General features: G+C 37.9%; 1 protein-coding gene across 1 annotated transcript in view; it reads right to left on the bottom strand.

The window, feature by feature from the left end:
- Positions 1–696: 696 nt before the first annotated feature.
- BTC (betacellulin) overlaps positions 697–21,085 on the bottom strand; it is a gene marked incomplete at both ends in the record, with an annotated part of 45,392 nt that continues 25,003 nt past the window's right edge. The window contains 4 exons of the mRNA XM_084232980.1: positions 697–767; positions 2,217–2,272; positions 5,091–5,237; positions 10,092–10,209. Of these exons, the coding sequence (XP_084089106.1) occupies positions 697–767; positions 2,217–2,272; positions 5,091–5,237; positions 10,092–10,209 (392 nt within the window). The remainder of the gene's footprint in view (positions 768–2,216; positions 2,273–5,090; positions 5,238–10,091; positions 10,210–21,085) is intronic.

Here is a 21,085-nt window from a genome sequence, read left to right as displayed (position 1 = left end):
TTGTTTGCTTTGAAAATGTAAGAATTTATTCATGTCACTGAGAATTTATACAGGAGCAAAAAACAAAACAAAACAAAACAAAACAAAACAAAACATGATAAAAGCCAATGCTATGGAAAGCATGAAGGCAAAGGAAGACAGGCCAAGACTGCATCCTGAGTTTCTGCAGAAAATGACCAGAAAATCTCATTCATGGTAAAATGTAGCTCAGTATGAAATTCTGGGTTATAAAATTAACAGAGATGATGGCCAAAAGGATAGACTCTGAACTTGGGTAAATCTTGGTTCCAACTCTACCTTTCATAATTATAAATCTGGGGTAGATTATTTAAATTCTTTGGGCCTGTTTTCATACATGGAAAATGAAAATCATAATATGTATTTCACAGGCTCTTGCAAGGATTAAATGAAATAATATATTTCAAACTCTTAGCACATTTTATGTGTTCAATAAATGTTTATTATTAATTCAGTTCCCAAACTCTAAACTCCTTCCTCTTTTTCTTTTTTTGTTTGACTAGTAATCTTGGTCACAAAACTTAATTTGGGAATTTACTATAATTCCCCTTCTTAATTGGGTGATTTTTCCCAATTACTCAAAAATAATAAAATTATGTATTATTATTATAAAAACAATAGTAAACAACACAAACTTTACAAGCAAAAAGTAAATACATTATTTGAAATTCATTTCAGCTAGCAGTTTTCCTGAGACACAGTCCGTCCATTTTCAAATGAGCAAGCCAGCCTGGAGGTACCTTCATAGCCTATAGGAATTAAAATGAAAAAGAGAGAGAGAAAAAAAGAACATACCATTGAAAAGGAATGTAACATACAACTAAGAAAAAATCTGGAGAGCCTGTATTCTGCTTTCAATTCCTTAGAGTAATCCTTGTATTGTTAAGAGAATACTGTAATTCCTTGATACCCCATTAATCTGCTGGGAGTTTCTGAGAAAGAAGATTCTTTGTTACTGCTGAAAGAGCTAGGAAAGCCACAGCTCTCTCTTGCTGGACGTAAACAAGAAAGCAAGCGGCTCCAATTGCTGCTGGCATCTGTTATGACTTAAGATGTCCTAGCCAACGATGAAGTCAACTCTTCAAACAGTGAGCAGCAAAAGAAAAAAAAAAAAAAGCTTGAAAAAGTGTTTCCCTGAGTTGGTGCCCCTGGTTCAACTACATATGAAGATGACCTTTCTTTCTAACTGCCAGCTCATGTGAGCCAACACATTTTCATCATCTTAAACAAGCTTGATGGGTTAGATGCTGTGATAGGCCAAAGTTCCTGGGCTGATTATGCTAGTTATACTCCGGAGGCTGTCCTCCACCCTGTGCTGTGCGTGCTGCTGGGGACTGACGCTACAGATTGCATCACATAGGCTCTCTGACCCCCTGGTTCAGGTTCTGGTTTGAACTTGGCTGAAGGTCTGGAGGCAGGAGGAAAGCCAGGGCTATTTATCTCCAGTCCTCACCTCCTTCCTTGCTTAGATTCCAGGCAGCTATATCTGTCTGCAATTATAGCCCCTGAGGGAGGGGGAGATGAGTGTTTCAGACACGGTAACACTTCCTCCAGGCTTTGGAAGCAAATGCCTCTTGCCACAGCTAGACTCCAAAAGCCTCACGTTTCTGAGGATTCCCTCAACCCTGTTCTCCCAGCCTCTTCATCAAAATCTTATCATTTCATCTTCTGAGAAGATCTGTGAGTCTTGCTATGATCCTAAATAATACAACATTTAAAGAGCACAGAACAGTCCTTGGCATATGGTAAATGCTCAATAAATGTGGTCATTATTAAAACATTGCTATTGTTTTTACCTTTCAATATAAGGTGTCTAAACGAAAATAGTTCTCTCTTATGCCCCAAAATGAGGCGGGAAATGTAAAATAAACACCACCACCATGTGGAATTAGAAAGCAGACTGATCCCAGTATATTAGAAAAAGTATACAAAGTCCTCTCTCCTAAATGCCTTTCTCTGTGGTCAACATGCAAAGATAGAATTTATTTTATTTGGTTTCAGATTCTATGGGGAAAATGTCAATTTTTAGACTTTTAAAACATAATCAAGTCCAATCAATGGTTTACTAGATTCAGTTAAGCCCCATTTCACCAAATAAATGTCACCAGAATAGTTTTTCAACCACCAAGTTTATCACACTTACCATTAAACAATACTAGTCTCTTGAATATCTTCATTTATAGGAGTTATATCTTTACCCAGAGTTTCCATTTCTTCTTCTTTCTTCCTCCTTTTACGACGTTTCCTAAGAGGACTTAGAAAATTATCAAAATGAGCCTGTTAGTTCACGTGAATACAAAATGAATCATTAAGAGGGCCTATGACTTCATCTCTACACCAAAATACACAGGTTCCCTTTTTCCTTAAATATTTTAGAGTCTCACTTACCCCATCTCTCTCTAGTCTCAAGTGATAGCTCTATAGGCAGTAGTGTGGACAGGGTATAATTTCTAAATAGAAATAAACGGTATCTGTTGTTGGAGCTTGGCTAGCACAAACGAATTTTCTCAGGCCAAGTTATTTTACGAAATAGCCTGATACACATTATGTAATATGAAATGAGAGAAAGTTTACATGGAAAATAGACATTAGAAAATCAAGAAAGTGAAGGGAGTCTTTAGATATGTCAATTAAGCTTTTAGATGCATCAGTGAATACATGTGTTAGGTATTCTGGACTGCAATCCAGTTTTCTTAAACTATTGTTCAAAAATAATGTAATAAAATTGGTGTGAAGAAATTAACATTTCTCAGCTGTGCCCCAATCTTGGCATTGTAAAATCTCCTTTTTCATAAACTAAGGGAAACAATAAATCAATGTTATCACAGAAGTTTTACATGACTATAGATTACATGGTTTATTTCAGAGAAAATCAAATTAAAGTTTAATGATGTTAAGAAATTTTTCCAAGATCTCAAAGAAATTTAATGATACAAAAGTCAAAGACTCTAGATCCCAGGTGACTCTGCAGATGCTGTTCTCGCAGCAACACTGAGAAGAAGGAATCACAGCCCCTCCCCCCAGTGTGTACAATGGGCAAAGTAAATGTAATAGGTAAAACTTGTTTCAAAACAAGATGCTGCCTTTTAAGAAAATACTGTTTTAGTACTCTCTGTGGGAGTCCTTGTCTGATAAAAAACATAGTGGGTTTCCAAAAGAAACTAACCTAAGAGTTGTAGCAAGCTACTCTATTTCAGAATAAAAGCAAGGGTCTTCTTAATTACCAAGGTCATTGTTGGTTATATAATGAAAAGTAAAGACAGAAAAAATAGTGTAATCATCTTTTGTAGATAAAATTTATTATTTTAATGTGGCCAAGAAAAAAAATGTTTTCATTTGTTTCTATCTTTAAAAGTTATTGTGACAGTTTAAGAAAGTCAAAGTCTTGTCTATTTGCTAGCTCACATAAGACTTTAAGACTAAACAATTGGCCTCATCTTACTGAGGTATAACTGACATCACATTGTATTAGTCTTAGATATACAACTTTATGATTTGATATATGTATATACTGTGGAATGGTTACTACAATACACTTAGTTTATATACATCATCACACCCAGTTACATAATATTTTTCTTGTAATGAAAAATTTTTAAATGACTGTCTTAGAAGAATATAAACAAATGTAAATATATTAAACTAAAAAGCTTCTGCATAGTGAAAGAAATCATTAAAATGAAAAGGCAACATACCTAATGGGAGAATATATTTGTGAACAATATATTAGACAAATGGTTAAAATCCAAAATATACAAACAACTCATACAATTCAACAATAGAAAAACATATAACTCAGTTAAAAAATGGATATTTCACCCAAGGATAGACAGTTCACCAGAGAAGATGTGCAGATAGCCAAAAGACACATGAAAAGATGATCTACATTGCTGATCATTAGGAAAATAAAAATCAAAACCACAATTAGAGTTCACCTCACACCAGTTAGAATGACTGTGACCATAAAATCAAGAAATAACAACTGTTGGCAAGGATGTGGAGAAAAAGGGACCCTCGTGCACTGTTGGTAGGAATGTATATTGGTGTAACCACTATGGAAAACAGTACGGAGGTTACAAAAAAAGAATAGAATTACCATATGATCCAGTAATCCCTCTTCTAGGTAGTTATCTAAAGGATATGAAAAAACTAATTTGAAAAAACATGTGTTCCCTTATGTTCAATGTAGCACTATTCACAATCCCCAAAATCTGGAATCAAACCAAGTGCCCAACAATGGATAAGTGGCTACAGATGTTATATGTATATATAGCAGATATAACTGAATAGATTAATATTCAGCCATAAAAAATATAGTAATCTATTCAGCCATAAAAATAAAGATGAAATCTTCAATTTGCAATTAACATTGATGGAACTTGAAGGAATTATGCTAAGTGAATGAAGTCATAAGGAAAAAGACAAATGCCACATGCTTTCACCCATTTGTGGAATATATAAGAAAAAAAACCAACCCTTAGACTCTGACCACAGAATGGTGGTTCTCAAAAAGGAATGGAGGGGGATGAGGAGAGTTTTATTACTTTTTTTTATTTTTTTTTTTTTTTTTTTTTATTTTTTAATTGATTTTTTTTTAATAGAGGCATGTTTTTTTATTTATTTAGTTTATTTGTTTGTTTGTTTTGTTTATACATGCACTGGGTACAGTCAGAAGCGCGGGAGGGTGAGAGAATTCACCAGAGCCAGAGCGGGGAGCAGAGCAGGCAGAAGGACCGAAGCACACTGCTGAGGGGAGCAGCGGGCGGCAGGAGAGGTCTGCGCGCCATGTGGGACCCTCCTCCAGTGGCCGGGGAGCAGCCGGGGATCGAACCGGCGCCGCAGCCGCGGGCAGCTTCGCAACCCAGCACTCAACCGCGGCGCCACCTGGGAGGCCCGAGGAGAGTTTTATTACAAATAAAAACTTCATATAAATGATGACAAACCTTGATCATGTGGTTTATTCTCTAAGCAAAAAGGAAAGAGAAAAGGTAGGGAGAAGGGAAAGAAGGGGGGGGGGAATGAGCAAAATACAATTACTCAGATTTACTTAAAATTAATTTCAAAATACTTACTGACAGCATATGCAGGCACCGACCACCAAGATGATAAAAATTACCATAACTGCTATCAAACAAATCACCAAAACCTGCCCTCTATCTTCTCTTAGATAAAACAAGTCAACTCTCTCACATCTTGCCCCAGCATAGCCTTCATCACAGCTAGAAAAATAAAACAAGAAGAAAAATAAAACAATGTAAAATAAACAATAATTTTAGGAATCTAATATTTTTTAAGAAATTGAGACTTCATTTCTTGGAATTAATCAAGGACACAATTTCTTCAAAGAAAAATAAAAACTGTATGCTACTGTGCATGAATAACTTCACTATCTTTGCTGAAAATCTGTCATCACTTGAACATTATTAAAAATATGTCTAATATAAATAAGCAGAGATGATAGCAATTTACTAAAATTTATTTTGAAATTTTAGATTCTGGGTGTGAAAAGGAGGGGATAATAAGTTATCTTTCACAGCACTCCCAAATGTTTAAATACTTCCACGAGAAGAACTTTTAAAACTCCCCAGGATTTCTCACTTCATCATAGGGCAATATAAACAGTCTCAAAGTGCCTATGCTCTGTTATTATAAATCTAAAAAGTTTTATAAATATATACACTGTTTCATATGATCAAAACAGTAACGTATGTGAAAGCTCTAGACTTGTGTCCAAATGTAAAAAACTCCATAAAGGCCTGTATTCTATGTGATTAATTCATATTTTTTCTCTCTCTCCCCCCCTTCTCTTTGTTTCTTTGTAACTAACACCCATAAGTTCTAAGAGCCATACTGCTGACAGAGGTCACAGACTAGGTAATGCTCTTTCTTCCATTGCTCTGATTGTCACCCTAACCACATCTTCTTAAATTAAAATAGTACATTGTATCCGCTGTTTCCTTCACCTGATCCTCCAAGTCCACATTTTCATTCCATTCCCACCACTCTCCTCAAAATGACCTTCTTAAAGTACAGTGACCAGAAATCAACAGGTCATCACTTCCCTCATTCTCTCAACTGTCCTTCAATACAAACTTAGGATTCACCTCCACTGAGCAGATGCCCCAGGTTTGAGGTTACAGTTATAGAAACATTTGATCAAGTCAAGATTTGCCTGAATGACACTCAAGGACCTGAAGGCTCAGGGATTTGGAGACCATAGGTAATATTTCCTGAATTATATCAGATGCTTAAATGGTAAATATAGCAGGTCGCAGGACATTTTAAAACCAAAATTATATGGTGTAATATCAGTACCTTTGCATTAGCTAACATGCTAATGCATGTTTTTTCTTCTTAGACTCATTCAAAACACAGAGAGGTGCTGGTCATATACATTTTTATTGAAATCTCAAAAAGATGAAATTATGCTTCTGGAAAAGATTTCTGTGCAATCTCATATTTGTTATTGTTGGTGTTTTCTTTTTTATTACCAGGCCATTTATGTTTGGTAAAAGCCAAGTCAGTTAACTGCCACCAAGTCTGTATTTCTCAAGAAAGGAGATCTTGTAATACCATAAATGTAGCTATTATAACACTTCAAAAGATAAGAAAAACTCAGCCACAACCATCAATTAAAAGGTGAGGCTCAATGAAAGCAAAGATGCCTAATAACATCTAGCAAAAGAACCCAGATGAAGAGGGAACATTATTTACTGCCAGGTACCCAGGGATCTTCACAATAAAATGAATAAATATCTCAAAGTATCAGGAATATGTTGCACATAGAACAGGAACTGGGAGGGAAATATCACTTTTAAAATTGCATGTGTGGAGATTTTTTTAAGATTTTTTGGGAGGGTCATAATACCTTACAAATACAGCTTCTTCCAATTAGCTTAAATGTTTCTCTAACAAATTTATTAAATATGACATTTTTAAACAATAGCTTTTTTCCCATAAAATAGACAGCAATTACTTGCTGCTCTTTTAGAATGCTTTTCTAATTTTAAACTCTGGTTCCATTCCTTAGCCGTGCTTTAACTGAAATTTTCATTAAATTTTTTCTTTTTTTAATTTATTTTTATTTATTTATGCATACAAGAGCTGGCATGTAGGCCAGAGGTGTCTCTGGTGTCTCACCAGAGACAGAGTGGGGAGCAGAACAGGCAGATCTACTGAAACACACTGTGGAGGGGAGCAGCAGGTGAGACAGGAGAGGTCTGCTGTGCCATGTGGATAGCTCCCTGGCCAGGATTGAACTCATGCTGTAGTGAATGGTGATATATAATAGTGCTGAGACTTTAACCCCTGCACCACTAGGAAGACCCTACTAAACAGTACTTCTTGCCAGTTATAACCCAGTGGAGCCATACTAGAAGATGAAGCCTTCACACAGTCACTTGTAATACTCCCGTGGTATTTTACTTCTCATCAAACAAATAACATGCCATCTGGTCATCATTTTTAATCTGTATGTGTATCTGTTATGGGAGAGCATGAGGCAAGGCTGAAAGATCCTCATACATATTTATTGAAAGCTGAATGAGTGAGTTTTTATCTATCAAACAAATTTAAAACATCTTTTATTTTAAAGAATTTTTAAGAAGTTCTTGTCCCTGAGGACTCTGCAAAGTCAGGAATTGAGATCACCAACTGAAATAATTACCAGACACTCTTATAAGAGATTTATAAGTATTAACCCAACTGATCCTTATAACAACTTTAGAGGTAAGCACTATTATAGATCCCATTTTATAGATGGAGAACTGAGGTATAGAAAAGTTAAGTGAATTGGACTGCAATTTAAAAACAGGAGAGTGACTAATTAAGTTCATGCCCTGGATCACAGTAACACTGCTTAATGAATTGTGTTGTATAAATAAATAAAACTGATGTATCTGGATACAGTCTCCATTCCAAGAAAATATTAAGAAGACTAACAGAAAATTTGAGTTATTTGCAATACACTTTTTGTTTTCTTTACATAAAAAACAGGAATCCACAATCTTCTGTGATCGCCAGCAAAAAGATTTACTTCTGGTTTCCTAAGATGAGTAGTCACCAATGACATGACAGTTTTGTCTGAATCTCTGCTACATTAAGTACTTACAACGCCAGGCATTGGTTAAACATCTCCCACTCATCTCAATGGTACATCATATGGAAAATTTGCTCTGTGTTGAATATCATGAGATATTAGTTTCCAACACGTCAGAGAAAGACACTACTTTCCCTCTTTATAGATGATAAAATTAAGACTCAGGAGAGGTAAATGAGCCATTGCTAGCACTGCTTATAATGGGTGGAAATAAAATTTTAACAAATGTCTGTTGGACTCCCAAATCTCTGTCCTGTCTCCCATGCTTTTCTACGTCCCATTCATTCTGTGTTACTCCCAGTTAGATGTTCCTATTTCATATTAAGGCCTGGGTTCTGGCATTAACATAGAGTTGGATGGACCACGACAGGAGGACTTATTCAGTTATTTCTCCAGCATTTCTTGAGCACTTAATAAATTCCAGGCACATACTTGGTTCTAGAACACACAAAATAAAAAACTGTGGCCCCTGCCCTTAGGAGCTCACAGTCACAGATGGGTCATTCAAAGAAACAGGCAGTTAAGCTATGGAGGAAAGAGCATCCCTAGAATGTGACTGGCAGACAGAGAAGGCTATCTAACTCCTACTCCGGCATGTGTCTCAGGAGAAGTCAGCGTGGGGGTCCAGAAAGGGCTGATGTTTGAGTTGCACCTTAGAACATCACTAAGAATAAACTTTCCAGACTGTGAGAAGAGCTTATGTAATAACCCATAGAATGGAATGCATATTAAAAAAAAATAAAAAATAAGTTAAAAAAAAGAATGGAATATCTAATTCTAGAGGAACATCGGGAACAGGGTGAGAGATATAGCCTTAGGGTTAGGCCAGGATTAGAAGAGCTGTAGAACCAAGGAAATGAATTTTAACCTCTGACTGAAAGGGACAAGCTTGTATTGATTTATATTCCACACTACCTGTGATTTAGAAGGCAGCAATATTAAAGAACAACAGTCTGCACACACAGGGATCAGTAAGGAAATGTGCCAGGTTAAAGGGCATCAATATTTTTAAAACTTAATATAGCTTCCCAAGCCAGTGAGCAATTAAATGATTTTTTTAATTAGCTGTATATTTCCCAGCACATGCTTAGGCTCGTTTGCCTTATCCCTTTACACTAGCAATTCTATTCCTCTCTGAATACTACCCATGTGTTTTATTTTTAAAACTAAACTTAATTATAATTGAATTTTGAGGAAGTCCATGACCCTTAAATGTTCTACTTAAATAGAATGTGTTACCACTACTCAGACATACTTAAGGAAAAAATATATATACTGGGAGAAACACAGAGACTAACATAAACATGGTATGAACTTTAGGTCAAAATTATATTTTAAAAATCCCCTTGCTCCTTTACCGGGAAAGGGCTTGGGGGCACATCTGCTTAAAAGAAAGTAAAATATGCAAACAGGTTTGTGCCTGAGTAAAATTAAAAGTGAACTCTTAATCTTCTATGAGTTAGAAAGAGAATTTGTCACTTTGTTTGCTGTAGCAAACAGGCTTTGTGAATCTTTTCTTATAAATAGAATCAATTTCCTTGCCCTTAATTGACACCTGCAAAAAAAAGTAACTTTTAATTTGGCAGGAATTCCTTCATATTTACATTAACTTCAAACCACACAACACATGCCAAAAGAATTTGTTTCCATTGGAACCACCTGGTGGATTATTTGAGCTGAAACGCACCCTAACACTGGACAGAATCAGTTTGGCTTGCGTAAGGCAGCAGAAGACAGGGCCCTGCCTGGAAGCAGATCTGGACTTTCTCACAAGCTCATATTTCAGGAGGAAAGTGTGTGTCAGTTTCTCCACAAGGTGCTGCCCAAGTGCCCCTAAACACATGCCCAGAGGCTGGACCAGGCAGAAATGTGTCCCGACAGATGGCTTGGTTAGCTCAGACTTTCCAGTGCTGGCAAACCCCAGGTGGCGCCATGCTGCGCCCCGTTACTTGCTGTCTTGGGGGGCTCCACTTACACGCAGGAGGGCGTCTGCTCAGCCACCACGAAGCGACATTTCCCTTTGATGCAGTAATGTTTGTATTGTTTGGGGCACCTAGAGAAGTGGCCTCTTCGCTTTGATTGTGTGGTAGTAGCTGAAAAATGAGAAAAAGTTCAATGAACCAACGCACTTAAAATACACATTTCTAAGTAGGATCACTTTCCTGTGATCCTTTGTTAGTTCACTCTGTAGAATATTCCCCGATCTCGTTTTTTCCTTCTCTACATACTGGATAAAAGACTTTAGTGACCCCAAAATAGCTCTCGAGATTGAGTAATGAGGACTAAGGTGGGAATATTTCATGTTTTAATTCAGTTCTATGACCTCAGTATCTCTCAAATGTGGTGTATACAGGGTCTAGTTGTGATAAGAGATAAAGCTATTCTTTCCAAGAAGATTATCAGTGCTGCAAGGTTGAAGGCATTGAAAAGAAGTTTGTTTGTTTTTTTTTTCCTTTTCTTTTTGTTTCTTTTCTTTGGGTTTTTAACTTAACCACTTACATAGCATTTACTCAGTAACAGATGCTGGTCTATATACCTTATACGTATTAACTCATTTAATGCTGGTAACAGCCATGTGAGGTCATCTTCATTCTAATCTCTATTTAAGGATGAGCAACAACACAGAGAGGTTGTCACCTTCCTTGGATGGCACAGCTAGTCAGTGGCAGAGCTGCAACTCTAGCCCAGGGTGTTTCACCAGAGTCTACGTTCTCAGCCTTTCCACTATGATGCTCTATTAAGCCCCGTGATTAGCAGGTAGCTGTCCTATGCTCTTAGTCTGATGTGCCCAGAAGTCATGCTTGCCTGAATGAGAGATTATCCCTCTCTCTGGATGCTGGGTGGTTTCATTTGCCCCAAAGGAGGAGGAAAATATTGGAAGCTTCATACCCAGGATTTCAATTCTGCACTGACTTCCTCATCTTTTCTTAAAGAATCTTAATTGCCTAATTTTCTAATGGGGGACAGCAGTATGTAGCAATTTCCTTATCATTTACAGGGAGAACCTTTCAATAAATCAGGGTTGTCAAGAAGAGTAGAGAAATACTAAATAGCTATTCAATGTGTTGACTCACAGCCCACAACCAGAGAAACAGCTAAGTAGCAGCTCAGCTCAGGGTCAGACTGTCCGCATAGACAGAATCACCAAGAACCTATAGGACTCGGACGCATGTGGGGCTGGAAAGATCAGTGTTCACTTCCAAAGGGAACTTGACATTAGGTTTGGCATGGTACCTGCAATTCCAATGACATTACACAACACTTTTATTAATAGCATGACTAATTGCTAAATTTCTTAATATTATGAAATGGGTAAACACACACACACACACACACACACACCTATAATGGGTATAACTGCCCAAGAGCCAGGAGAGAAGCATTGCAAAGAGCCTATGGATACACAGCACATTCCTATGATGTCAGGTCACAGCACCAAGTTTCAAGGGGTGGCAGAATATTGCTGAGGAACTGGCTGACCTGGTTTTGGTCCCGGACTTGATAACCAGCCATGTTCACTGATGGTACATGCCAGATGTTTGTTTCCATGCACGCCAAACAGTGAAAGTCTTACTGAAACTTCTCCCAGAAATAAGTGCAAAAGTATCACAAGGGCAATGACTTGTAGATTTAATAGAGGTCAGTAACATATCATTCAGCTTCTGTCTTTAAATGCTTTCTATTTCCAGAGCCCTGTAGTAGGCATTGCAAAAAGATTAAAAAAAAAAAAAAAAAGAATATCCTGTCTATCTGAATTTGTACCATAGAACAAATTCAAGAGAATAATAAGTAACCAGTGAAAACCATAGTAATTATACAAACAGTGCAGAACATTGGAAAGGGTGGAAAGAACACTGATTGGAAAGGAAATTAGTATTTTATTTTCAGTTCCGCCTTTCTCTTGTCCTATGGGTGTGGGCAAGCCAAGAAAGCTCTCTAAGCCTCAGTCTCCTCATATGTACACTGCTAAATGGAAACAGGTACCTAAGGAGTTGTTAAGAAGCTCACATAAAAAATATTTCTGAATATTTGTAGCAGAGTGCCTGGCATAGTAAAATCCCCACTAAATAAATTTATTGTAGAATTTTAGAAAAAAATCTTGACAATTCTAAGAGAAATCTTGTATCAATACAGAGTGCCTATGGAATTTAAAAAAATTCTGGAAAATGCAAACTTTTTTAAGAAAGAATTGAGCAAGCAATGGGATAATGGAGAATGTCAAGAGTAAAAGTACAGTGGCAGGCAGGTGTAAGCCTACTTCACGGAGTGGAAAGCAGATTTAAAGACTTGGAAGGAGATGATGGAAAACAGTCAAGGATGGCTGCTAATCAAGTTAGAGACCTCAAACATCAGTAGGCTGAGGAGTTTATATTTGAAATACAAGTCAAGAGAAAGCTGAATAAGTTCTTATGGGTTGAATAACTGGTATATGTAAAAACCAAACAGTGAAGCATTTTATTGATGTATTAGGTAGGGGATTGCAGACTGGATTAGTGCAGACAGATACTGGGGTAAGGAGAAAACCAGGGCATACTGGAGCCATGCAGACATCTGCGATGTGCACCCTCGCAGGAGAATGCAGGGCAAGGAGATGAACTTAAGAGGTAGTAAAATTTAGCAACAGAGATGCCGTGTTCCAGAAATACCTTCCAATTCTTTACAAAGTATACCTGCCTTTAAATATAACTCATATAGTACTATGTTCTGAACTTTAATAATTCCTCTACTTGCTGTTTCCCCTTAAATATAGCCAATCTTTTAATAAACACCACAGAGGATGATACCAAAAATGCCTTAACTGGCAGTTGCTAGAAGAAGTGATTTGATCAGCCTCCATTCATCCAGGCAGCACAAGGAAATGGTTGCCAGGTCCTGTTTTGATTGCTCACAGAGCTCTCTCATTTGGCAATTAAGCATGCATTTAAATATTCCTAGTATTATCTGGATTTAAATCCCCTCCATAACACCAAGCAGAAAAAACAAATCACACATACTACCCCCCAAAAAACTGATGGAATTCTCTCTTCATCTTTCATGGAACTAAGAAGGTTTTCCCTCTTTTGAAATACACATAAAATTTCAGATGCTTTCATCTAATACTCATCAATTTCACATTATCTGAAAATTGAAAAGTAGTGAAAGCTAACATTTCATGCCTATCCTAAGACCTGATGACATGGGGCAGAGGGTGAAGCAATCCACATTTCCACTCCAGAGATGTTTATCAAGAAGAAGGAAAAGTTAATCCTATGACAGAAGCATTTAGTTCCATGTATTTTGTTTCTCTGTTGAGAAGAGAATGCAGGATCTGGAAAATGTAGTGGCCACAAAGACTACCCTGATACTTGGAGTAGTGGAATTTAATTGATCTTTTTTCTTCCTACCTTATTCTTTTCCAACCCATATTCACAAAAGTAAAATATTCCTCTGGGAGTAAATCTGTCCCACAAAGTTGCACTGAAATATTACATCCATTAGTAGACCAGGTCAAAACACAAATGAACCAGGGTCTCCCTGGTGGCATAAGGAGTTAAAAACTGCACTATGAAACTTTCCACAGCTTCTGCAGCACAAGTTCAATCCCCGGCCAAGGAGCTACTCACATGGGCCGCTGCTCCCCTTTGCAGTGTATTTCAGTCAGTCTGCCTGTTCTTTTCCCCTCTCTGTCTCTGGTGAATCCTCTCACCCCTGCACCTCTGGCCTGTACCCCAATTCTAGTATGCCTAAATAAATAAATCTTAAAAAAAAAAAACAACACAAAAATGAACCAGGTTAAAACACAAGCTCACAAGTGGATGGGCATGGGTAATACATCTCAATGGGTAATATAGCTCAGAATCTTATTCTAAGAGATAGTCAAAGGGATCAGAGGTAAAGACATCTTTCTTTGATTATAGGGGCAGATAGACAAGAAGTGATCTGTGGATAGTTGGATGAGGTGTGATAGGTTCTCTGGCGAAAATGACGTGGAGGAATACATTAGTCAAATGATTTAATTTCAATATGGCATTTTCCTGAGTTTGATGGATGGATTAAACAGCAGAGTTCTCAGTCTTTCTGTACATGATTCTTACTCACAAATCAAAAGAGACTTTGTGATGCCTTTGTGGTTAAAAAAAAAAAAGACCTTCATAATTGATATGTTAGGTTTATTTATTTTTCATAGGACCGTCACTTAACATGTCCCAACAATACTCATTACAAATCTAATGATTAAATAATGACATTAATATCACCAACTTTTCTGAAATCAACTCTGAGGATAACAGTACTGTGATTATTACAGTGCTTTTCTGTAATTCTTACCATAATGTTGTTAACCTCATAGTGTCTCTAGCCCCTTACTTAGCCACTTAGCTCAATCTCTATATAAGATATTTAAAGGTGGTGGTAAATTTTGAAATAGAAGTCCCACAAGTTAACAAGGAGAGAATAAAGAAAACGCTTATAATTCATTTTCTCACATAGATATTTGACCTAAAAATACACACACACACACACACACACACACATATGAGAACTATTACACAAAAGAGTTTAAGTGGTTACAGAAGAGTTTGGAGAAAAGTTTCTTCCTAGTCCACGAAGTAAAACCTAAGACTTTAATATTCTAATCCTTGACTCCCAGGCACCTTCCCACTAGGGGTTTCCTTATTTTACAACTTTCTTGAGCCAAGAGGTGAGGAAAAGTTTTATATTTTTCAGTTTAATTTTCCTTTTTTATCTTGCCAACTCTCTCCTTGAAACAAAGGAATTCAAATTCACAATGCCCTTGAAGAAGTGCAGAATTTGAAATTTTATTACAGTTGAAGATTCCCATTTGTCTCATATAAATGCTATTTCCTATGGAAATGTAAAAAGGTTGGTTACTCTAGGAAAAGAAAACTAGATCTCACAGATGGAGTTGTTAACCTTCTATGCTTTTAGAATATGCTGATACAAGAGGCTAATCAGACTAAATCAGTGTGTCCTTCAACTAGGAGGGCTGGTGTCAACTATTTTTTCGCTTACAGTAGTGAGCTGCTCTTTTTCATTCTATTCCTTTAAAGAAAGAGGAGTCCAGTGTTGAAGTGTGACTGTGTTTGCACGTATTTAAAATTTTTCATGGCTGGGGTGAAACAATAAGTAATGGACAGAAAGAAAACAAATTTCCTTTTTTCTTTTTCTTTTTTTTTAAAGATTTATTTATTTATACAAGAACTAGGGTACAGGCCAGAGGCAGGGGAGGGGGAGAGAATTCACCAGAGACAGAGCAGGGAGAACAGACAGACTGACTGAAAACACTGCTGAGGGGAGTATCAGGTGAGACAGGAGAGGTCTGCCACGCCATGTGGGAAGCTCCCTGGCTGGCTGGAAAGCAAACCAGTGCTGCAGAGGCTGTAGACAGCTTCACAGTGCTGCGCACAACCCACTGTGCCACAAGGGAGGCCCGCCTTTTGTTTTTTTCAACAGTTTTTCATTTCCTTTTGTTTTTTTCAAGAGTTCAAGTTATGAAATTCTTTTGTGTATCATGTCTCTCTTGCTCATTCTTCCTTGCTGTTTTTTTAATCTCTTCAAACCTTCAACTCTTCTCCTCTTTATACTTCATTCCTGTGTGTTTCCTGGTCTTAAACACACTCATCATAACATCCCCAAATTTATATTTCCATCTCAAATCTCTTCTCTCCGAACCAACTGTCCCACTAACATCTCCAATTGGAGAACATTTCAACTTAGCACTTCCAAATGACCCCTAATTCCCCTCTCAGTCTTCCCTTATCTCAGCAAGTGATATCTACATTGTTTCTGTTATTCAGGGCAAAAATCTTGGTGTCCACTTGACTCCTTTTTTTATTCTATACCCAATTTGTGAAGTTCTACACATTGTACTGAAAATATTTGCAGAGTCACCCTACTCTCTTCACTGCCCTGATCTAAGCCCCAAGTCATCATTGACCTATCTAGCTTACATCCTGAAAAATTAAGCTGGAAAATGTTTAGCACAGTCTACCTCTTACTTTTAGCTGGAATTTTAAGGCAATGCTGTTATGTCAGCCTGTGAATGTGAAGGAATAATGGCAACAGGGCAGTCATAACAGTGCTACTCTAAATACCACAAAAATTTGGAAGCCCAAATCTTGATTAGCATTTTCAAAATCAAATCAGTTGATTTTCACCATCATTGGACTTGTCCTTTTGTTTTTTCCTCTTAACAATCCACTATGTTTGAAAATAATTGTTAGTCAAAGAAATAAGTATATTTTCTCTATGTTTCAGCTTCTCATTTAATTCCTCAGTGTTGTCCAAAATATGACTATGTTGCAAGTCTGTTTTCTCTCCATCTCCAAGCAATATTTCTCAAATAACAATATGTATGATTGTATTTTCAAGATCATTTGCAAAATCAAATTTTATATCCCATACAAGAAAATTCAAAATAATTTTTCTGACATAAAATTGTCATTGTGGCATTAAATAAACTCAGAGTCTTCACCAAATCATTATTACAGTTGTTTTTAGTTATACAAATAGCTTTAGTATTAATCAGATCTAAATTCGCATACCTGTATTCCTAAATAAGAGTAAGAAATGGCAGAAATAAAAGTGCTAGTGAGAAATAAAAGTGCTAATGGGTTAACGAAATTGATGCTTTACAGAAGCACATACACACAAAATGCACAAAGAGCGTTATTGAGCTGTGTTTTCAGACTATGTCCAAGAAAAAAAGGACTGAGGACTGAGTCAAAGTCCTTGAACAGAAATCAAAAGGATTAGACAATATGAACAAAAATAACATTAATTCCTCAGTAAGTCTCCAGAGTAGAAGTAGAGATGAATGTAAAATCCTTAAAAATGTTAATTGTGTGAAAATGAGTGTTCAGATGAAATTAAAGATATACATCATATTTTGGAATGTCTCCACTCTCTGGACAATACACTGTGACAAAATGGTTGACCAGGTCTATGGCACACTTGAGCAGGGTGAGAAGCAACACAGTACTGAGAATTACTAAGGGAGACTTGACAATGGGAAGGTCCTCACCAGTGGGTGCAGTCTTTGAAGAAGGAGGCTCTGGTGCTGGAAACAGAAAAATGACTGAGATAAAATAACTTTGGAATAGGGAGGTGGGAAGTATTCTGTTCAGACATCTCCCTTCTCTTTCTCTCTCTCTCCCTCTCTCTCTTTCTTTCTCTCTCTCCCCTGTCTCCTCTGGTCAAAGGAAATTGGAGAGAAATACAAAAGCAGCATCTATGTAGCATGAAAAAAAAAAAAAAAGGAAACAGGAAAGTAGCATCAGCAAAATGATGAAATAGGAAGGCCTGGAATCTATTCCGCTCCCACTCCCTAAACACACTGATTCAACAACAAAACATGAAAATATTCTTTTGTGAGAAATTCAGAAACTAATTGAGAGGTTTTCATGCCTTGAGTGACATGAAACCAGCCACATTGAAGCTAGCAAGGAAATTCAAGACACCCTGTTCCCAGCATAGCACCACGTAATTAAGAAGCTCCCCAGTTCCCAGCTTCTCACTGGGGAGGGGAAGAGTGGGCTGCCTGCACAAAGTTCCGAATTTCCCAGGGATGCACCAAAGACTGACTTCTGTCTTGGATGCTGACAGGCCTGGCACAACCTAGCCACATTGGGACCCGCAAAATCAGTCTCTGGTTTCGGGTTTGATCCCCTACCCCTCCTTCCCAATTTAGGAAAAAAATAGAACAGGCAAACACCAGTTCCCAGTACCTCCCTAGAGAAGGAAAGGGAAGGATCACATGTTTAAGACCCCAATTTGGGAGGCTGACCAAAGAACAAGTTTCTGTCTTACTTGTCTTAGAGTACTGCTGGGACCTGGCATCCTTCAGCATGGAAAGATACATAAAATCACTAATCATCAGGGCCTCCTGATGGCACAAGGAGTTAAGATGCAACCTATGAAGTTATCCACAGTCACTGCAGCACGAGTTCGATCCCCAGCCAGAGAGTTACCCACGTGTTACAATTGCTACAGAAAATACTATGGAGACTCTTCAAAAACATTAAAAATAGAACTATGATTATGATCCAACAAATCCATTTTCAGGTATTTATCCAAAAGAATTGAAAGCAAGATCTCAAGAGATAGTTACATGTTCACTGCTGCATTATCCATAATAGCCAAGAGATGGAAACAACGTAAATATCTATCAGAGAGAATAATGAATAACTAAAAGTCGTATATACAAACAATAGACTATTATTCAGTCTTAAAAAAAAAAGGTGATATGCAATAACATAGGCAAATGTAGAGGACATTATACTAAGCAAATTAATCTTCTACAACACAAGTTGTAGAAGGACAACTATGACACGATTCTACTTATTTGAAGTATCTAAATAGCCATATCCAGGTATCTAAATAGCAGAGTGTATAATGATGGTTGCCAGGGGCTGAGTAGAGGGGAAATGAGTTGTTTCATTTGAGCAAGATGGAGATCTGATGTACATCACACCTATACTAAACAATACTGTACTGTTCACTGACAATTTCTGTTAAAAGGATAGATCTCATGTTAGATTTTTTTACTACAAAATATTAGAAAATACATTTACATAGTGATGAGATTTTTTAATACTGTAATCATTGGTTTATATAATAAACTCCCAAAGGAAATGTGAAAAGTGCCATTATTTAAGATATTTGAAAGCAGACTGAAAAAAAAAAAAAGAAACACAAGAAATTGGAGTGTTCTTTCCCCAACAAGGATGACAAGATCCAGGCAAGAATGACCTAAGACACCAATGAATACCACAGCCTTCAGGGACCTTTCAGACCACCCGCTCATGTGAGGGAAGAAAGAGAAAGATTGGATTGGAACCAATGATTCACTTCAAGACCATTTGCTTGGCATGTTCTTGGCTCAGTTATATCTCCGGGGTGCTAGGAAAGAAGCATTTAATACCAAGTCACACAACCCAAGTTTAAAGAAGTCTCCAGGGATTAGTGGGGAGGGGGGAGGCAGGGAGGGCAAGGGCTTTTTGTTACTCCACTTTATTTGTGAACTGGCATGTGGTTTGTTGTTTTTTTGTTTTTGTTTTTTTTAAAGATTTATTTATTTTTATACAAGAACCAGGGTACAGGCCAGATGCGCGGGAGGGTGAGAGGATTCACCAGAGACAACAGGCAGACTGACGAAATACACTGCTGAGGGGAGCAGCGGGGCAGACAGGAGAGGTCTGCTCGCCATGTGGGATTCTCAAGGGCCGGTGGAGATCGAACCCGCACTGCAGAGGCTGAGGACAGCTTCACAGTGCTGTGCTCAACCACCTGCGCTACCAGGAGGCCCCAGGCATGTGGTTTGTTTTAAAGTCAGAAACAATCCCCTTAGAAGAGCAGACCATACAATCTATAAAAAACAAATCAAACCTTAGGCCAGGTATCAGCAAACAATAGCCAAAGGCTTAAATTTGGCCCAGTGTTTTTCTCTAGTTTTATTTATTTTTTTTAAAGACATATATATATATATTTTTTTTTTTAAGATTTATTTATTTATTTATACAAGAACGGGGTACAGTCCAGATGCAGGGCAGGGTGAGAGTGTTCACTAGAGACAGAGCGGGAGCAGAACAGGATACACTGCTGAGGGGAGCAGTGGGCGAGACAGGAGAGGTCTGCTGCCCCATGTGGTATTCTCACCCGCAGCCAGCTGGGATCGAAAGGGGCGCTGCAGAGGCTCTGGACAGCTTCACAGCACTGCACTCAACCGCCTGCACCACCAGGGGAGGACCTCTAGTTTTACTGAAACACATCTAAAGCAGGATATTGTGACTTATAATGGAAATACATATATATATTCCGTCTTTGTCCTCATTTGTGGTAGAGAGCTCCTGAAACCCTTGCAATTTCCCAAGAGATAAGTATGGCAAAGATGTCTTCTGTTATGTTAATGAAGTGGCTTTTGGATATGCCTTAGGATGGGGGTTGGTTGCCAGGGGAACCAACCCTGTGACTGAAAGTATGGAATTTTAGTTCCACTCCCAGACCTCCTGGGAGGAGAGAGGGCCTGGAGGTTGACAGTTGCCAAGTCAATGATTTAATCAATTGTGACTTTTTCAAACCTCCATGAAAACCAAAAAGGATAGGGTTCAGAAAGTGTAACAGTGTAATATCCACAGAAAGGGGAGGGTCCAGGTTCCCTGCAATACCTAAGGAAGGGTGGAGCTGAGCAGTAAATGGAAGCTAAAAAGGACTTTGGAAGAAGACCAGGAGGAAGCACATGGAGCAGAGAGATATGTAAAGAAGCCACACTTGCTTCCCAGCCTTGGACTTATACCAGGAACTTGAGGTACATGGAAGAGACATTGACTTGGGTGAGAGACCATGGGAAGGCTGATAATGGCAGACTTTATCTTAACTTGTTCCTTAATTTTACTCTTTTCCTTCCAGACTTGCCTGGCTCCTTCCATTCCTTTCCTATGGGTTCTCACCAGAAGATGCTTTAGACTGTGGCAAGCTTTCAGGCATCAGCAGCCCCAATTTGGGCCAACCCTGTTTGGCTGGGCATTTACTCATGAAGAGATGGGTAACTTTGGGTTTTTAATTGGAAGCTATTTTAACTCTATTCTCTCTCTTCTCTTTATTGCACACTAATTGTACTAAAATTCTTTTCTATTGAAGATATTAAGCACTAAGGTTATGTTTTGTTTGTATTGCAGCAGATGGCAGAAACCATTTAGAATGTGCAGTTTTGGGGTCCTGGGGTGCTCCCCATTCTGCCCACTAACAAGAACTTCTGTGTTGGTGAACATGTGGAGAGTCAGGGAGAGTGGTGTACAGGAGCACATGGCGGCCCCTGCCCTTTTCCCATACTTTGCCCTGTGCAACTGTTCCATCTAGAACAGTAATAAACTAATAATCTAGTAAGTAAAATGTTCCTCTGAGTCGAGCCACTCAAGAGAATAGAACCTGAGGAGGTGTTATAGGACCCTCTGATTTACAGCCAGTCAGAAG

This window comes from Talpa europaea, assembly GCF_964194135.1.
Source record: "Talpa europaea genome assembly, chromosome: 5".
In the NCBI taxonomy this organism is placed as follows: Eukaryota; Metazoa; Chordata; class Mammalia; order Eulipotyphla; family Talpidae; genus Talpa; species Talpa europaea.
Note: the sequence above shows the minus strand (reverse complement) of the source record. Positions and strands in the feature narration are given on the sequence as shown.